The sequence below is a fragment of the Polypterus senegalus genome, chromosome 14 (assembly GCF_016835505.1).
Source record: "Polypterus senegalus isolate Bchr_013 chromosome 14, ASM1683550v1, whole genome shotgun sequence".
NCBI classification, from domain to species: Eukaryota; Metazoa; Chordata; class Cladistia; order Polypteriformes; family Polypteridae; genus Polypterus; species Polypterus senegalus.
In genome coordinates, this window is record NC_053167.1 from 27997849 (window position 1) to 28018386 (window position 20538).

The 20538-nt window shown below is 39.6% G+C and overlaps 1 protein-coding gene across 1 annotated transcript in view; it reads left to right on the forward strand.

Moving 5' to 3' along the window:
- The window catches only part of phactr3a (phosphatase and actin regulator 3a), a 223565-nt gene that overhangs the window by 154244 nt on the left and 48783 nt on the right, over positions 1-20538 (forward strand). The window contains exon 8 of the mRNA XM_039735042.1: positions 1945-2098. Within this exon, the coding sequence (XP_039590976.1) occupies positions 1945-2098 (154 nt within the window). The remainder of the gene's footprint in view (positions 1-1944; positions 2099-20538) is intronic.

A 20538-nucleotide genomic window follows, 5' to 3' on the forward strand; every position in this document is an offset into this window, starting at 1 on the left:
AAAAATTATGAGAGGGAATGCTATCGCTAACATCTCATTCTGTCTCCACTGTGCTAAGAAACCACCCAGTGAGGGCAAATGACTCCGCCCCTTACGGTTCACTCTCAATTAAAGCTCAGTCTTCCCAGAAGGAGGCACCATTTTTGGCAAGAGCATCCTGCAGGGTAGAGCACCTGAGAAACTGACCCAAAACACATGGCTAACCAGTCGATTGATTTACTTTGCTTTCAGCCCTCGTTTATAAAGGGCAAGTACGTCAAAGGGCATTTATTTTTGATGAACTGTTGAACACTAAACAAATTTTCCTTTTTGCGGAACTGTCATTCCTGCACATGTCAATGCATGCTATTAGAAACCTTATGAATGCTAGCTATTGTGTACTTGCCATTTTGTCAGACAATATACTGCAAGATGTTTTGTATGTTTGTGGGTGTTTTAACAGGATTATAACATTATTAGATGTTTACAGAGCTCATATTTATTTCTTTAGTAATAATAATAACAATAATAATTCTTTACATTTATATTGCGCTTTTCTCATTACTCAAATTGCTTTATGCAGTCAGTGGGAAGCCACTTCAGCCACTACTAATGTGCAGCATCCACCCGGATAATGTGATGACCGCCATTTTGCAACAGTACGCTCACCACACATTAGCTTTTAGATAGTGAAGGGGTGAGATATAGTTAGCCATTAAGGGGCAGGGGATGATTAGGGGTCCAGAATGACCAGGCCATGGTGGGCAATTTAGGTTAGACATTGAGATACACCCTACTATTTATGAAGGATGCCCAGGCATTTTTACTGACCACAGAGAGTCATGACTTCAGTTTTACATCTCATTCTGATGGCTCCATTTTCCCAGCTCAATGTCCCAAACTTATCCCAATATGAATGACTGTGTGCAAGCATTAATATGCCTTACGATGAACTGACATTACATCCATAGTTTGTTTCTGCTTTACACCCCGTTCTGCTGGGACATTCCTCTGTGATACTGTACTGCAAAGGCAAAGCAAGGATGTGTAAATGTATGGATAAAGGTTCAGTGGGCTCACACAGTATATTGCAGAATAACTTAGGAATGTTTTGAAATCACTTCAGTTGCTTATTTTTGCAGCTGGCGCTTCCTTGCTGACCGGTACAAGAAAACCCCCTTTATGTAATTTACACTGTTTAATTCGACTTTGCGGTTCCTTCCTATTTTTGGCCCTCTGGACCTTCATTTTCAGCCCATTTTTGAACATTGTTTGCAGGAAATTACACCATTATGAGTAAACTAATAGGTGTCTTCAGTAGAAATTACAAAAACAACTTAAAGATGTGCATAACACATCGATGGACCCCAGGACTTCAGTTTTACATCTCATCCTAAGGATGGCTCCATTTTCACAGCACAATGTCCTCATCAGTGCACTGCGGCATTAGGATCCACATTCAGACCACAGGGTGAGTGCCCCTGATGGCCTTGCCAACACCAATTTCAGCAGCAGCCTAAGCTGTTCCTATATGATCTCCCGTCCAAGTATTGGCTGGGCCAGAACATTCTTAGCTGCAAGTAGATGACCTCTTCTGAAGTGCATGTATTATTGCTGCTTTCGTCTATAATATTCATGAATCTATTTTCATACCTGATTTAAATGATTCGGATTAGCTGGGGCAGAAGCCTCTCCTGGCCTTTGACTGGTCATCATTTCACAGCGGGCGCACTTCACATATATCCTCACTTTTAAAGTGCATTGTGCACTTTATGCTCCTAAGTGACTGATGAACTGACAGACACTCACTCTCCATTAATATAATGGGACTTTTTTGGTACACAGTCCATATCCAGTGGATGTTTTTGCTGTCCTAATGCCTTGCGGTCATGTATTTTAGTATCTTACTATATGTGTTTTGGTTCATTGAACACTCAGAAAGCTATTGTCCCCTCTGTTATTTAGGAACATTACCCCGAAAGATGCGTAAGGAGTTGCTTGCTGTAAAATTGCGGAACCGGCCTAGCAAGCAAGAGCTGGAGGACCGTAATATCTTTCCAGTCCGTAGTGATGAGGAGCGACAAGAGATTCGTCAACAGATCGAGATGAAACTGTCAAAGTAAGTGACATCATCTCTTCTTTGTTTTGTTTTATTGGGCAGGTAAAGGCTCTGGGATTTAGGAAGACATCCCGATAATTTAAATTCAGTTCTTCTTTAATTTTTAGTAGTTATCATGTGGTATGACATTATTCAAACAGTTTCCACTTTATGGGCTTTAGAGGACTCTAAATGCATTGGTGCTGAGGCTATGTATTAATACAAAAGTGCTAAACCTTGTTGGGTGGGTACATTTTTCTTAATAGTTATTTTTGAAGTGTTTTATATGTGTTGTTTTATGAGGTGAATGCTGAGAAATGCACAAGCTTAATGCCATGGCTGGTTGGTGACACGAAACGTCTTCTAAATTACTTGGGAAACTTCACCTTTAATAATAGTGAGCTTCTGCCCTTGATTCTTCAGAGCCAATTCATTGGCGACTGTGTTGAAGTGTTATGTTTTGCTGTATGCCCTGTCTGCTTTTAAATCTATATCCTTAAAGCTTCAGACATTATTAACTCAATGCACTTTATTGAATGTGCAAGCTACAGTCATGGGTTTCTACAAGAAAAAAGCTGATTGCCATTATGATGGATGGGTTGACAACCTGAAGGGGGTGGACCCCATTCTAGTACCTGGACAAGAGGCTGATACAGGGATAGTCTCAACCAGGTGACTGGAAGATGCAGCCGGACTTGTATCCTGGTGTGGATTGATGGAAGTTCCTTATCTAGATGGGAGGAAAGTATAATGGATGGACACTATGGGAGCATCCCAAATGGGATTGTTAGTGTTCCCTTTCCCATTTGGGAGACTAAGGCGAGTGAAGGGTACTGGGTGGTTGTACCCTGGCCTCATGTCGCTTCACCATACACTGGTAAGCAGCGTTGCTCCTGGTGAACCCCCATTTGGATACCCATAGGGTAGCATTGTGATTTTGTAGAGCTGCCCTCTTTGGTTCCATAGTTCTATTAGTTATATGGTTATATGTAGTTATATGTTTATATGTTTTCATAGTTATATGGTTCTATTGGGAGGTTGGTCCCCTTTTTGGGGTTGTTCCACCTGACATGGAGGCAGTGATTGGTCACCAGGTTAAGTTCAAAAGGCAGCAGTCTAAGTGGAATCATGTTTATTTGAACCTGGGACTTGAGTTGGAGTACTTGTGCCTGGAGTTTTAGGGCTCTGTGACACCCCCTAGTGGCCATACTATCTCCTCAACTTAGCTTTCTGACCTGTGTTTTAAAGCATGACATGGTGGTGTGCTGCTGTCTCCCAGCTTCAGAGCGTAGCTTCTTTACATTTTCTCTGTGTCTGCTTGGGGAGGGTTTGGGTGTACCGATATCCCAAAAACATAAATGCTATTTGGTTACCCTAACTTGTCCCAATATGAATGACTGTGTGCAAGCATTAATATGCCTTACGGTGAACTGACATTCCATCCATAGTTTGTTTCTGCTTTACACCCCGTTCTGCTGGGACATTCCTCTGTGATACTGTACTGTAAAGGCAAAGCAAGGATCTTTAAATGTATGGATAAAGGCTCATTGGGCTCACATGGTATATTGCAGAATAACTTGGGAATGTTTTGAAATCACTTCAGTTGCTTATTTTTGCGGCTGGCGCTTCCTTGCTGACCGGTACAAGAAAACCCCCTTTACGTAATTTACACTGTTTAACTCAACTTTGCGGTTCCTTCCTATTTTTGGCCCTCTGGACCTTCATTTTCAACCCATTTTTGGACATTTTTTGCAGGAAATTACACTCTTATGAGTAAACTAATAGGTGTCTTCAGTAGAAATGACAAGAACGACTTAAAGATGTGCATAACACATCGATGGACCCCAGGAGGATACAAGGGGTCAAAGTTACTTCAGAATAATTTGGATTGGCAATATAGGCCTGTGGAGTATCGTTTTATAACATTTCAAGGTTACCGATCATGACGATGATAATAGGTTTGATATTTGACTCCTTTAGTGGTCTCTGCCCTCTAAAAACCACTCCAGAAGGTTAAGAATTTCAAACATAAGCGTGTGCTCATCATTTTATGCAATTTTATAGTCAATGGTTACAAATTGTACATTATTTTAAAGTTTTGATCTTTTACTGAGACCTCTATCAGAGAGTGACAAATGACACTTATCAGTTACAATCAAAAAAATTTAGACTTTAAGCATTTCAAATATTTGACACTACTCTTCTTGTTTATTATGTACTTCGGCCTCATGAAGTAAATCATTAAATTTCTTATGAATACCCTGAATTAGGACAGTTTACTCTAATTCTGGCTTTTTTCTTACTTAAATGTGCTTACCAACATGCGACACGTCTCCATACTCCTGAGTATGATTACTTTACCTCAAGACTTCTAGCTTCGTTATCTGAACAAATATTTAAAAGTGTTCTCCCTGGAAAAATTTGTGCTGAAAAACAGAAAGTGTTCTAAATCTCAAAGCATGCCAGGCTAAACAGCACAGCTCTTTGGTTTTAGCTTCCAGCATTATACTTCACCTGAACTGAGCAGGAAATTCTGAACAAAAGTGTTGACACAACATGCGGCTGCATTTTCAAATTTGCTAGGTAAAGGGAAAAAAATGAAAACATCAGAAGACATAAAAATGTGTCATGACCCAGGAGTAGTTATTTTCAGCTTCAGCAAGTCGGATTTTAATTATTTAAAGCTAACCTCAGTTTACAGACTTCACAGTCGAGACAGCAAGAGTCTTTTAAGCAAGGGCTTGCGTGGGCGTTTTGACAGCGGTTTCCAAATTGGCCGCTTCTCATAGTGCTGGGAAGGGAAAAGCCCTTTATGGTGTAATAAAGATCCTGTCTCTGTGGAGTTCCGCTGTGATTCTGAGCTGCTTGTTGTACAGCGAGCAGGTCAGGGCCAGTTAATTGGGGGATTAGTGAAGAGGTAGAGGCTGGGAATGAGAAAGGATTTACTGAAGTTGTGCTGGCAGGAAATTTGGCTTCAGGCAAATAAGGTTTCATGTTTATAATTAAGTTATTTTAATGAAGTTGTAAAGGTCAAAGTTTAATTGAATTGTTTCTGTTACTCCGTTCACGTTTTTCCACCTAAACCGATTAGATTTCAACAGTAAGTGGGTCATTAATGAAGTCCCAGTGATATGTTCAGAAGGACACTTCTGTCTCCTGTTCTGCTGTGAGGGCCATAGGACTGGGGTCACCCACTTCATCACTCTTGCCCGCACCCATGTTCTGTCATGCTGGGCCATTGCAGAGTCGCTAGTTAGCCTAACACTCATGATCCTGCTATTAACTGTTCGAAAGATCAAACCTAAGCTTTAGAATGCATCTGTTTAATTTGATCAAACATTCATTTGACTGATCTGTTTTGCTGTTCATCTGCGTTTCTCAAGCTGTTGGGCGTAAAGTAACATAAAGGGGGTGTGAAGATGTGAAAAAAAGAAAACAAGAATCGAAAATATGAAAAATATGAAATATTGAAACCAAAACAAATTAACTATTCTGATACTAGAAAAATAAATATAGAGTTAGATAAATGTTGATAAAATTAAGTAGGTATAATACAATACAATATAATACAATTTATTTTTGTATAGCCCAAAATCACACAAGGAGTGCAGCAATGGGCTTTAACAGGCCCTGCCTCTTGACAGCCCCCCAGCCTTGACTCTCTAAGAAGACAAGAAAAAACTCCCAAAAAAAAACCCAGTAGGGAAAAAATGGAAGAAACCTCGGGAAAGGCAGTTCAAAGAGAGACCCCTTTCTCGGTAGGTTGGGTGTGCAGTGGGTGTCAAAAAGAAGAGGGTCAATACAATACAATACAATACAATACAATACACAGAACAACTTGGCAGGTGGGCCATGGCAGCAAGTGCCACATTTGAGTACCGAGAAGAGAAACAGAATAGGTGAGGGTTAGTATCAAATTATAACTATCATTTTACTTATGTTTTAGTGCTAATGACTGACAACAGAGATGCAGTCTGTACAGTTAATCAGCAGCTCTAGTCAGGATATGCTAAACTGAAGTAGTGAGTCTTCAGCCAGAATTTAAAAGGTAAGACTGAAGGGGCATCTCTTATTGTAGCAGGCAGACCATTCCACAGTTTAGGGGCCCTGTAACTAAAAGCTCAAACTCCCACTGTTATTTTATTAATCCTTGGAATCATAAGTAGACCGGCATCTTGAGATCTTAATGTGCACTCTGGTTTGTAAGTCATGATAAGTTCAGACAAGTAAGCCGGACCTCTGCCATTTAATGCTTTGTATGTTGAAAGGAGGATTTTGAAATCTACCCTAAACTTAACCGGGAGCCAGTGTAAGGATTTAAGAACTGGAATTATGTGTTCGTATTTTCTTGTTCTTGTGATAATTCTTGCAGCCGCATTTTGGATTAACTGGAGGCTGTATAGAGAACAGTTTGAACATCCAGTGAACACCACATTGCAGTAGTCAATCCTACTAGAAATAAATGCATGAATTAATTTCTCAGAATCCTGCTTATTTAGAAAGCGCCTTAATTTCCTAACATTTTTAAGATGGAAGAAACATGATTTGGACAACTTTGTAATATGTGCTTTAAATGACATGCTAGAGTCAAAGAGAACTCTGAGATTTCAGGCTGATTCAGTAAAGTTAATGGTGATTCCAACTGAGTTAAACGATGACAGAATATTGTTGTGATCAACGTCTTTCAATCCAAAAATTAACATCTCTGTTTTATCTGTGTTTAAAGACAAGTAGTTCTCATCCATCCAGTCCTTTAATTCACTAACACAACTAATTAAAGACAACATCTGAGAAACTGCATACGAGTGAAAATTAACATTATGTTTCCTAAAGAGAGATCCCAGTGGAAGCATGTAAAGTGAAAACAGTAAAGGTCACAGTACTGAGCCCTGTGGGACACCATATTGAACTTCTGTGTATAATGATGGAGTACTGTCAGCACATTTCTGTACATATTGGAATCGATTTGATAAATAAGAACTAAACCAAGTGCGTATGGTGCCTGTAAGCCCAACATCATTTCCTAGCCTGTGCAGTAAAATAGAATGGTCAATGGTGTCAAATGTTGCACTTAAGTCTAACAACATAATTACAGTGGAGTTTCCTTCATCAGAGGATATCAGAATGTCGTTTACAGCCCGCGTAAGTGCCGTTTCTGTACTATGACCAGTGCAGAAACCAGACTGGAATTTTTCAAATAAATTGCAATGCGTAAGATGTGACTGAAGCTGATTGGCAACTACTTTTTCTAGTATTTTAGAGAGAAAGGGAAAATTTGAAATAGGCCTATAGTTATTAAGTATGTGTGGGTCTAGGTCTGACTTTTTAAGCAATGGTTTAATGACTGACACTTTTAGTGCATCAGGTACTGTGCCATGCAATAATGAACTATTGATGATGTTTAGAATAGGCGCTGCAAGAACATCCATACCACTTTTTACTAGTTTTGTTGGCCCTGGATCTAGGGGACAAGTAGTGGGCTTCATTTTAGAAATGAAAGTTGAGACAACATTTCTCAACCTTTAAGTATTTGCGACCCGAGTTTTCATAACAGTTTTAATCGCGGCCCCCTCCTAACATTTTTTTGAAATGTAGATGCATATTTTATTATACCTACTTAACTTTTATCGACATTTATCTAACTCTATTTTTATTGTTCTAGTATCAGAATGTAGTTTAAGTTAATTTGTTTTGGTTTCAACATTTGTTTTTTTCATATTTTTGAATCTTGTTTTCTTTTTTTCACATCTTCGTGCCCCCCTAGGGTGGCCCGCCCCACAGGTTGAGAACCACTGAGTTAAGACTTCCTGCTCAGTTACAGGATTAAAATGAGTAAAGTGTTGAATGCAATGCCGGCAGCGTCTGATAAGCTAGTATTTGGTTTGTACTGTGATGTTGAGATCTGGGATCTTATATTTTTAATTTTCTCATTGAAGAAGTTCATAAAGTCTGTACTGCTAATGTCTGTTGGTATTTTGCACTGTAGATCTGAATTCCTATTTGTTAATTTAGTTAATAATAAAACTTATTGCAGTGTATTGGCAGCAAAAAATATAGGAATACATTTTATTAGGGTTTCAAAAAAACGTTAGGGGGGGGGGCGCGATTAAGACTGTTATGAAAACTCGGGTCGCAAATACTTCCTAAGGTTCAGAAACGCTGCTGTTCATGCTTGACCCCAATTTGCTGCTTAACTGGCATCCTGGGAATGAGAGGACAGATCAAAGACTTGCTGACAGCTCAGACTTGGCCTGTGTTGAGTAGGGTGCTAATAGCATTACTACATTGCCATTTCAATTGTTATCATTATTACTGAATATTAGCATTAATAGCTTTGTCTAGGATTTGGAACTGCCAGTGTTGTCAGGATGGATTCTGGCTTCCTGCTGCCTGAATGAATAAAGGAATACGAGATTAAATCAAAAAATAAAGGCAATATGTAAATTGTGCAGTTATCGCAAAAGACAGAAGCTGATGCAATACATCACATTCAAAATGGCTTATGGGTAGGTTGAAGACACACGGCACAGCGCTTTGCCATTAGTCTACTCTAAGCTAAGGTCAAATGATCATGGACACTCAATTGAGGGATTGCACTTATGCACCCTAGTGAGATTTCTTTGGGCAGATCGAGTGTGTAAGATGCTGAAATTCACCAAAAGATGTTGGCTTGTGAGATCAGGATTTGGGTACTCATCTTGCACAAACCTTATGGTGTCCCAAGTCATCATGCACTATAGCATGTGTAGATCAACAGATGAAATCCAAATGTTCAGAAACAGCAGACAATGTGATCTGTCGGCCTTCTCTTATGATGGCATTCACTATATTGGCATGGGCTTGTGTGCATTATGTTGGTGGTCTACCAGATCGAGCTTTATTGGTTACACTTTTTCGTTCTGCTTTAAATCTTTCTACACATTTATAAACTTTTTGTTGAGTTATGCTGTTTTCACTTCAATACTGAGCAAACATCCTTCAGTGAATTTCAGCAGGTTTCATTCCATCTGCCCAAAGTAACTTCAACATGACGTGTTGCTTGACAATGGTGCAATCCCGAAACAGAGCGTCCACGTTCTTTTGCCCTTCGTTTCAACTAGACTAATGGCAGAACGCTATGTTGTGTGTATTCGAACTACCCATAAGCCATTGCAAACATGTTGCATTGTGTTAGCTTTTATCTATTATGGTTACTAATTTTCAAATTGCCTGTCCTTTTTGATTTACCCTGATTTATTATGGGTGATAATGCTGCTCTGTGACATCTAACTTGTACAGTCATGTGATTACACCAAGCACACTTTTTAAAACAGAGCAACATTTTAAAGATTTATAGTGTAAAAGAATTTCATATATAGACATGAAAGTGTAATACATTGTGTCTGTATTTTGCATTTTTTGTCTTTTTGTGAGGATACTTATTCTTTTTCCACACTAATAGCTTCATTTCAACCCTCAGATCACATCTTGTCTTATCTTAATAAAATTTTGGATGTGTTTGTAATGAACAGAGTATCCCAAAGGCTCATATATACCTGCCAACTAGACAATTTTGTCAAATCGCTGGCTACAAACAAAAAAGGGCCTCAAAGAATGTTTGTAAAATAAACTAACTTTTTTAACAAAAATGCTCAGTAGCACACAAAAGGAAATGCATGAGAAGTTCAGTCAATCCAAGACAAACACAGTCTCTAACAAAGTCAAAAGCAGTGCACAGGTTCAAAAATCCAGAAGTCACAAACTCTACCAAACAGAGCAGGACGTAAGTAAACAATCCACTCCATAGCACATTCAAAATTAACCGCCAGGAACTATGAGAGATTTACAGATTTACAGGGCAGTTTGTGGCGGTGACCAGCAGGTGGCCTCACCTCTTGGTGAACCACCTGCAAAACATAACTGTGACTTAGATACATAGACAAAATGAAAAATGTCTTTTTCTTTCGGCTGCTCCCGTTAGGAGTTGCCACAGCGGATCATCTTCTTCCATATCTTTCTATCCTCTGCATCTTGTTCTGTTACACCCATCACCTGCATGTCCTCTCTCACCATATCCATAAACCTTCTCTTAGGCCTTCCTCTTTTCCTCTTCCCTGGCAGCTCAATACTTAGCACCCTTCTCCCAATATACCCAGCATCTCTTCTCTGCACATATCCAAACCAATGCGATCTCGCCTCTCTGACTTTGTCTCCCAACCGTCCAACTTGAGCTAACCCTCTAATGTACTCATTTCTAATCCTATCTATCTTCATCACACCCAGTGCAAGTCTTAGCATGTTTAACTCTGCTACCTCCAGCTCTGTCTCCTGCTTCCTGGTCAGTGCCACCGTCTCCAACCCATATAACATCTCTGGTCTCACTACCATCCTGTAGACCTTCCCTTTCACTCTTGCTGATACCCGTCTGTCACAAATCACTCCTGACACTCTTCTCCACCTATTCCACCCTGTCTGCACTCTCTTTTTCACCTTTCTTCCACAATCCCCATTACTCTGTACTGTTGACCCCAAGTATTTAAACTCATTCACCTTCGCCAACTCTACTCCCTGCATCCCCACCATTCCACTGACCTCCCTCTCATTTACACACATGCATTCTCTCTTGTTCCTACTGACCTTCATTCCTCTCCTCTCTAGATCATATCTCCACCTCTCCAGGGTCTCCTCAACCTGCTCCCTACTGTTGCTACAGATCACAATGTCATCAGCAAACATCATAATCCACGGGGACTCCTGTCTTATCTCATCTGTCAACCTGTCCATCTCCATTGCAAATAAGAAGAGGCTCAGAGCTGGTCCTGATGTAATCCCACCTCCAACTTGAATGCATCAGTCACTCCTACCACAGACCTCACCACTGTCACACTTCCCTCGTACATATCCTGTATCACTTTTACGTACTTCTCTGCCACTCCCGACTTCCTCATACAATCCCACAGCTCCTCTCGAGGCACCCCGTCATATGCTTTCTCCAGGTCCACAAAGACGCAATGCAACTCCTTCTGGCCTCCTCTAAACTTCTCCATCAACATCCTCAGAGCAAACTTTGCATCTGTGGTGCTCTTTCTTGGCATGAAACCATATGACAAAATGAAAAACAAAGAATACAAATAATAAACACAAACAAAACATTAATGTAAAGGAAAGAATAAAAAATGAAGAAAAATGATATTAAACACAGATCTGAATCTCAGCCAGAGGAACAACTCTGGCTGATACAAAACAGTTGAATAAAGCTTAACCAACTTAAAATCCAAGCTACATGGGGAGCTTTATAGGAAAAGGTGCACGTAATGGGGAAACAACAAATGATCATTCTAAATCAGCAGAGACAGAAGCTCATGAAAGTGTGCATGCATGTTATTGTTGATTCAACTTAACATCTCGACAATCAGGTCTTTCAAAAGTTTCATTGAAAGCAGGGTTGTAATGGTTTGGGTTGGAGTGCGGATGCAAAGCCAAAAACTACGGCATCACACCAAAGCGGTTCAACCAATGACAATGAATTCAGCGTGTTGTTTAGTTTTGGCCCTGCCTACTGTAAAGACATCTGGGGTTCAATGGACACAGTGGTGGACGAGGTTTTGGTGTGATGGGGGACCAACACAAAAATTGTGCTTCCTTCAAAAACGCCTGTCTACTTTCACCAAATTTAGTTTTTATATGATTGTTTGTACAATTTAAAATATTGATTTCTTAAGTTTCATGAATTTCACTCGGAAGGCATAATGGGAGGCCTGCATCGCAAAAAAACACACATTAATCCATGAAACCTTACATTTATATTATTTAACCTATTCTGTAGAATTTATGGAGTTTCAGAAGTTTCATCATGAATTGGGGCTTGACATGAGGAAGAACACAAAAACAGGTTTTTCTCTGTGATTCAGTTGTTTATCAAGCCGTCTAGTTTATTAAACATCAAACATCTACAGTATTGGTGAAATCACAGTAAACGAGGTGTAGCTGCATCTTTTCCAGGTTCCCAGAGTCGAGCAGCTACTGAGTTGGCAAGGTAGGATCAAGCATGAGTCAAACGCATAACAAAAGAAATTTCTCAGTCCAATGAAGTTTGTTTTAAAAAGTTTAGTGAAATATTTAAAAAGAAACCACAACAATTTAGAAAAAGGTTATTACAAATGCAGGATAAAAGGCAAAAAGAGAAAAAAGGTTTCTTCTACAATCTTAGCTTTTTCTTGTTAAACTTCAGTTACTTTCAGTACTAAAAAGTTGTGTTATTTCTCTATGGTAAATTTACATAAGCTTCACTTAATACATTCAGTACATTCTGTAAGTACATACGGTACCGTATTATACGGCTTGAAACTGTTTGCCATCCCTCTCTTACCAACTGCAAGGCAGATCATACACTGGGATTAATCTGTAGCCAGAGGGACACAAAATGATTAGAATATTCCATTTATAGTTTAACTTGTGGGGGTTATAATAGAACCTCTCATTGTCTATGCTCTAATACAGTGATTCTCAACCTGTGGGGCGGGCCCCCAAAAACGGGGGTGTGAAGATGTGAAAAAAAGAAAACAAGAATCAAAAATATGAAAAAAAACATCTGTTGAAACCAAAACAAATTAACTTAAACTACATTCTGATACTAGAACAATAAATACAGAGTTAGATAAATGTCAATAAAAGTTAAGTAGGTATAATAAAATATGCATCTACATTTCAAAAAAATGTTATGGGGGCGCGATTAAAACTGTTATGAAAACTTGGGTCATAAGGTTGAGAAACGCTGCTCTAATATACTTAGGCAAACATTTTAACATAACTAAGAAAAAATCTCTATCAATCTTCTACCTTACTAGCTAATAAATGGCTCTTACACCAGGAAATGCAAAGAAGAACCATTGCTGGTTCCAATCCAGGAAGGAGTTACTGCAACTATGAAATCTAATCATACACAGAAAAGAACAAATTCTCATGAGAGTGGAAAAATTCATAGAGAGGTAGTGTAGATGATGAATACACAATATGGCCAGCATTAAAAAAATATAAATAGTTCCATTCTTACCTTAACTCATCTCTCTTTTATAATAAAATAATCCTGTGATGAGACAACACTTTTTGGAAGATTTAGCAAGTCCCGCGAGTTGAGAACTCTCATTTGTGTGAATGCTTTTGACAGGAACATTTTATGCTCTCCCAGCTGTTATAGATTTAAATGTTTTCCTCACTTTAAGTTCCCAATTAAAGAAGACGTATTATCGCCAAATCTTATTGAAGAATTTCATCACGAAGGGTTATCAACAAAAAAAATGAGAACATGTGCAATTGTAGCACTGAGAAACGATGAGGTCAAACGAATTAACACCAAAAATGTCGATCTGTTACACAGCAAATTGGTTAAATGCATATGAGTAGACTATGCTGAAACAGTTGGTGGTGATCATGTGAAACATGAAAACATCAACTTACAATATCCCGACAAATATCTACAGCCATTAACACCGTCTGGTGTTCCTCCGCACTAATTACTGTAGAAGGTAATGTGGTTAATCTTTCATGGATAACATGAGAAAACAAAGGAAATCTTGATATGCTATTCGTATTAAAACGTTAACAGTTGCCAGTTAGATTAGCTTTTGCAAAGACAATTAACAAATCTCAGAGCCAAACATTCGAAAAAGTCGTTTTATTTAATAGAGAGAAAGAAAAGAAATTCAATCAAGGGCAGTTATGATGTCACAATGAAAGTCCAAACACAGAATACAAATTCAATGCGATATTGATGAAAATTTAATTCAAAAAATAGTTTTTACTGAAATTTTACAATAAAAGTGTAAGTTTAAAATGTATTTGCATGTTAATTTCTAAGCCAAAGAATGAAATCGTATTATCAACAAATAACTCTAAGGCCACATGAAACATAAATTACTGTCAAATTATTACATTTTACTCTTTTTTTGTATGGTTAATTACTCACTGTAATGTAAAATAATTATCTTATGCATATGTAACAAAAGCTGTTTAAATTGTACAACTGCATCCCCATGCGTGAGCGACAGAACTGCAAAGAGGCTAGCGAGTATCGCAGGCCTGGGGTTGGTGAGCGAAACGAGCAGGGGGCAAAGCCCCCTAGTTATATAAATAGTAGCCGTTCTACTCATCTAAGATCCATCCAAGTAATCAATGTAGACCTCAGCATTAACATTTACAGTGCAATGTATTTTTAATGCAAGTAGTAATAAAATATATTGTGTTTGTCATTCCAACAGAAGGCACATCACAAACAGTTTTAGTACAAAAATGCATTACTACAAATGTTAGTGATGTGCAGTCTGCTGGAATGACAAATGCAATGCATTTTAATTGCTGCAAATGTTTGTGATGCGCCATTTGTTGGAATTACAGAGACATAGCAACCAGACGGACACACAGATAAACAGTCCTTTAATTAAGACGGATACCTGAGCAATACTGGGTACTTCAGCTAGTTTATTACATACATCCAGGATAAAGGCAGTGTTGTGACAGAAAGTTGTAACCAGACCCTTTAGACCAGGTTTCTGGTCTCTCTCAAAGCCAGACAGACAAAATGAGACCCTGACAGCAACCCTGGAACCAGGGTGGCCATGATGAAGCATGCTCTGCTACAGTTGACTGTTTTACGTGAAGGAAAGTCGGCCGCAGATCTGTCTGCTGTCATTGCCATTTACAACCCTGGCTGTGATTCTCTTATTCGGCTATACCTATTGCCTCTTTGCAGATACTGCCATAATGCACTCACTAAGAAAGTGTTTCAACGTTAAGAAGGATATATAAGCAGGCATTTATGGATAATCAAGAGTTAAAATCCACATTTCTCTATTTTTTTGCTTTGTTGCACGCCTCGTGATTTTTGTTTTCAGTTTGCCTACTAACCTTTAGTGTTGTGATTTTCTCAACATTAAAATGTACTAGTTATCCCAAAAAAAGAAAGGGTTGATTCAATTATTATTTTATGTGGTGATATTAGCAACCTGCGGTGGGCTGGCATTGCAGGAGATGGTAAGTATGATTTAAAATGGGACTAAACAAGTCAAATGCAGGTACACTATGAATAGAGACCTACAAAGGAACAGCTATGGGAGAAAAACTGATCAAATGTTGTGTCGAACCAAGTTAATGCATTGTGATAGTGAGAGCACTTTGTTTGTAAAGAGCAGCGACTACTGAAATAACAAGCAGGCATCTGGTCAGGTTTGGAATGGCGGACACTTGGACACACAATAGACCTGAACAAGAAAATGTAGAGATTTGAAACCTCAAAGCTGAAGTTATGAAGAGTTGTTTAATGGGTTTAGATGAATAAGAATCCCATTATTTTAAGAGCTCAGTTGTCTTCTTGGTAAATATAACATAAGCAGCGCAGTCAGGTTATCTAAAGCGCTGATACGAACTGTTTTAAAAGTCAGTAGCCGAGTTTTAAAGACAACTGAGCTGTGGTTTGAAACGTAAAACAGTTTGTTTAGACTTTTCATCTTTATCAAGACCAAAATGTTATACACAACCAGTCCGTGGCATTATCATCTGCTTTAAGCAGCTGGTAGACAGCTTACACAGATCATCTGGTCCCAGCAGTGTGCTTGTCTGTGTCAGACATCCAAATTGCTGAATAAAAACAAGAGAAGCAGCAGGCAGTCATTTTTTTTTCTCCTGTATTTTTCACCCTTAATACAAAATCAGTCCTTTTGTGCAATAGGCAAATTCTCTTCTGCTCTTTTAGCACTATGCCTTTCATCATGACCATCTCTTGTTTGTTGCCAATATGACATTAAAGACTGAAATGGGCCTGAATTCACCCCAACCCAAGGGACCTTGTACCTCAGTGAAACAGCCACACACTGGAAAAGCTCATTGATGGAACATTACAAGGAAATCTAGAAGTTATAGGCTTTACTAGCCAAAATCCTAGAGATGCTAGTGTATCATCAACTCTGTATTTATCTTGATGATAATAAGTTGGATAAATTTCAGTCAGTTTTTAAGGTGCATCACAGCACTTGTATGGATGATAATGAAATATTTATTCATTATCACTGACAACTGGAAACGTGGTGTTTTGCTACTTCTGGACATGAGCTCAGCTTTTGATACAGCTGATCATTTTATTTTGTGGAGGCATTTAAAACTTATGGTCGGCATTCAGGAGACAGCCTTGTGTTGGCTTACATTATACAGTTAGGTCCATAAATATTTGGACAGAGACAACTTTTTTTCTAATTTTGGTTCTGTATGTTACCACAATGAATTTTAAATGAAACAACTCAGATGCAGTTGAAGTGCAGACTTTCAGTTTTAATTCAGTGGGTTGAACAAAAAGATTGCATAAAAATGTGAGGCAACTAAAGCATTTTTTTAACACAATCCCTTTATTTCAGGGGTTCAAAAGTAATTGAACAAATTAAATAACTGGAAATAAAATGTTCATTTCTAAGACTTGATTGAAAACCATTTGCTGGCAATGACAGCCTGAAGTCTTGAACTCGTGGACATCACCAGATGCTGGTTTCCTCCTTTTTAATGCTCTGCCAGGCCTTTACTGCAGCGGCTTTCATTTGAAGTTTGTTTGTGGGCCTTTCTGTCTGAAGTTCAGTCTTCAACAAGTGAAATGCATGCTCAATTGGGGTAAGATCAGGTGACTGACTTGGCCATTCAAGAATTTTCCACTTCTTTGCGTTAATAAACTCCTGGGTTGCTTTGGCTGTATGTTTTGGGTCATTGTCCATCTGTATCATGAAACGCCCAATCAATTTGACTGCATTTAGCTGGATTTGAGCAGACAGTATGTCTCTGAACACCTCAGAATTCATTCGGCTGCTTCTGTCCTGTGTCACATCATCAATAAACACTAGTGTCCCAGTGCCACTGGCAGCCATGCACACCCAAGCCATCACACTGCCTCCACCTTGTTTTACAGATGATGTGGTATGCTTTGGATAATGAGCTGTTCCACACCTACTCCATACTTTTTCTTGCCATCATTCTGGTAGAGGTTGATCTTGGTTTCATCTGTCCAAAGAATGTTTTTCCAGAACTGTGCTGGCTTTTTTAGATATTCTTTAGCAAAGTCCAATCTAGCCTTTCTATTCTTGAGACTTATGAGTGGCTTGCACTTTGCAGTGCACCCTCTGTATTTACTTTCATGCAGTCTTCTCTTTATGGTAGACTTGAATATCGATACGCCGACCCCCTGGAGAGTGTTGTTCACTTGGTTGGCTGTTGTGAAGGGGTTTCTCTTCACCATGGAAATGATCCTGCGATCATCCACCACTGCTGTCTTCCGTGGACGTCCAGGTCTTTTTGTGTTGCGTTGCTGAGTTCACCAGTGCTTGCTTTCTTTTCTCAGGATTTACCAAACTGTAGATTTTGCCACTCGTAATATTGTAGCAATTTCTCGGATGGGTTTTTTCTTTTTTCGCAGCTTAAGGATGGCTTCTTTCACCTGCATGGAGAGCTCCTTTGACCGCATGTTGTCTGTTCACAGCAAAATCTTCCACATACAAGCACCACACCTCAAATCAACTCCAGGCCTTTTATCTGCTTAATTGATAAGATAGAACGACGGACTTGCCAACACCTGCCCATGAAATAGCCTTTGAGTCAATTGTCCAATTACTTTTGAGCTCCTGAAATGAAGGGATTGTGTTAAAAAAATACTTTAGTTGCCTCACGTTTTTATGTAGTCGTTTTGTTCAACCCACTGAATTAAAGCTGAAAGTCTGCACTTCAACTGCATCTGAGTTGTTTCATTTAAAATTCATTGTGGTAATGAACAGAACCAAAATTAGAAAAAAGTTGTCTCTGTCCAAATATTTATGGACCTAACTGTATGTCAAGGGCATGGATTTTCTGTGAAAACTGGCGATTGCTTTTCTTCCTCAGCTCCATTGGCATGTGGAGTTCCTCAGGGGTCTGTCTTGGGTCCTAAAATATGTTTCCTTGGCAAATATCTTGAAGCGCAATATTACGTTTCACAGCTAGGCAGATGATATCTGTCTCTGAGGATGCTCAACAAATCGAGTCTCTTACTGAGTGTTACAAAGAATGAATGGCAGAGAGCTTTCTTCAGCTTAATGACGTCAAATGTGAGCTAATTTTTTTCAGCAATATGGATCAAGTCGAGAACTTGATTTTCGGTTCTGAGAGTATTATACACGGCTCAACTATTAAAAGTTTGGGGTTTATTCTTGAGTTGGTGCTCATGTTTGTCAGTCAGATAAATTCAGTTGTCAAGAGCAGCTTTTATCATCTTATATAATATCTCCCAATTGGGATATTGCAATGCCCTTTATATGGGTGTTAATCAGTCTGTGCTGTCTTAGCTGCAATTAGCGCAGATTGTAGCTGCTAGGATGCTCCCTGGACTTCAGCTACACTCCACTGGCTTCTGGTGGGGTGCAGAATTCATTCTCATGTTTTGTTCTTGGTCTACAAGGCGCTGCATGGCCCAGCTAAATGTTATCTCATGGAGCTACTTTTTCTAGCATTCTCATCCATGATTAAGCTCTTCACAGCACTCACTTCTGACAACTCCCTGTTCTCATTTGAAATCAAAGGGGAGGCTATGTCAGTTCAGTAGCTGCCCCACACCTTTGAAGCAGGCCACTTTCATTTGTTAGGACTGCTTCTTCTCTTAGTGCATGTAAGGTCCAGCTCAAGACCGGTATGTGCTGTATGCCTCCTGAAAGTCAGGTCAGGTCAGGTCAGGTTGGGGAGCATGCGCTGGTACAACATGTTGCTGCACCCAATACATGATGAAACAGCTCAGGATCCTGGTTTGCAACATGGCAGACATGTGGTCCAGTCACACCCATACTATCTGACGCAGCCAGGTGTTACATGGGCATCCCCTTGTAATGGTCCAACCACTTTGGGCCTTAACAATGAGGATCCTGTGAGCTGGATCACCCTCGGGGACAGGTCTACTTTCATTTATTAGGGCTACCTCTTCTGTTAGTGCATGTAAGGCCCAGCTCAAGACCTGTATGTGCTGCATGCCTTCTGAAAGTTCTGAAATGAAAAGCAGTTTGATATGTTATTGAGTAAAGCAAAGGAAGTGTGAAAAGAGATCAAGTGTTGCTTATTCTACAAAGATCTAAAATATTCTGGACACTTTTTGTTGAAAAGATCATAAATAATTGGATTACAGCTATTATTTAAACTAGCTGTTTTCTTTCATTAGTATCACACATGCAGCCAATCGTGCAATTAGTCATTCCGCCTATTTAAATGGAGAAAAGCCATCACTCTGCCCTCTTGTATAATCGTAACACGGACCAGAGAAGGCAAAGGAGACAGTTGTTTGAGGTGATCAGAAAGAAAATTACAGACAAGCATGTTAAAGGCAAAGGCCAGAAAACTATCTATAAGCAGGCTGATGTTCCTGTGACAATAGCTGCAAATATTATTAAGATGTTTAAGATCCATGGTACTGTAGACAACCTCCCTGGACATGGCAGCAAGAGGAAAATCAACCCCAAAATGGGCAGAATGATAGTGAGAATGGCAGACAAAAAGCCAAGGCCAATTTCCAAAGAGATACAAGCTGAACTCCAAGGTCAAGGTCTGTTTGTGTCTGATCACCCCATCCAGCACTATTTGAATGGAAGAAGACCCAGGGGGACTCCACTGTTAAAAGGAAAACATAAAAAACAGACTGGAATTTGCCAAAAATGCATATTGACAAGCCACATTACTACTGGGAGAATGTCCGTTGGACAGACAAGACAAAACTGGGGTTTTTTGGCAAGTCATATCAGCTCTGTGTTCACAGATGAATAAATGAAGCTTTCAAAGAAAAGAACTACCATGCCTGCTATGAAATATAGAAGAGGCTCGGTTATGTTTTGGGGCTGCTTTGCTGCATCTGGCACAGAGTGCCTTGAGTCTGTGCAGGTAACAATGAAATCTCAAGGCTATCAAGACATTCTGCAATGCAATGTACTGCCCAATGTCAAAAAGCTCTGTCCCAAACACAGGTCATGGATTCTCCAACAGGATAATAACCCAAAATACACAACTAAAAGCCGCCAAGAATGGCTAAGAACAAAACACTGATCTATTCTGAAGTGGGGCGGCACGGTGGCGCAGTGGTAGCGCTGCTGCCTCGCAGTTAGGAGACCTGGGTTCGCTTCCCGGGTCCTCCCTGTGGAGTTTGCATGTTCTCCCCGTGTCTGCGTGGGTTTCCTCCGGGCACTCCGGTTTCCTCCCACATTCCAAAGACATGCAGGTTAGGTGGATTGGCGATTCTAAATTGGCCCTAGTGTGTGCTTGGTGTGTGGGTGTGTTTGTGTGTGCCCTGCCCAGGATTGGTTCCTGCCTTGTGCCCTGTGTTGGCTGGGATTGGCTCCAGCAGACCCCCGTGACCCTGTATTCGGATTCAGCGGGTTAGAAAATGGATGGATGGATATTCTGAAGTGGCCTTCTATGAGCACTGATTTGAATGCTATCAAATATCT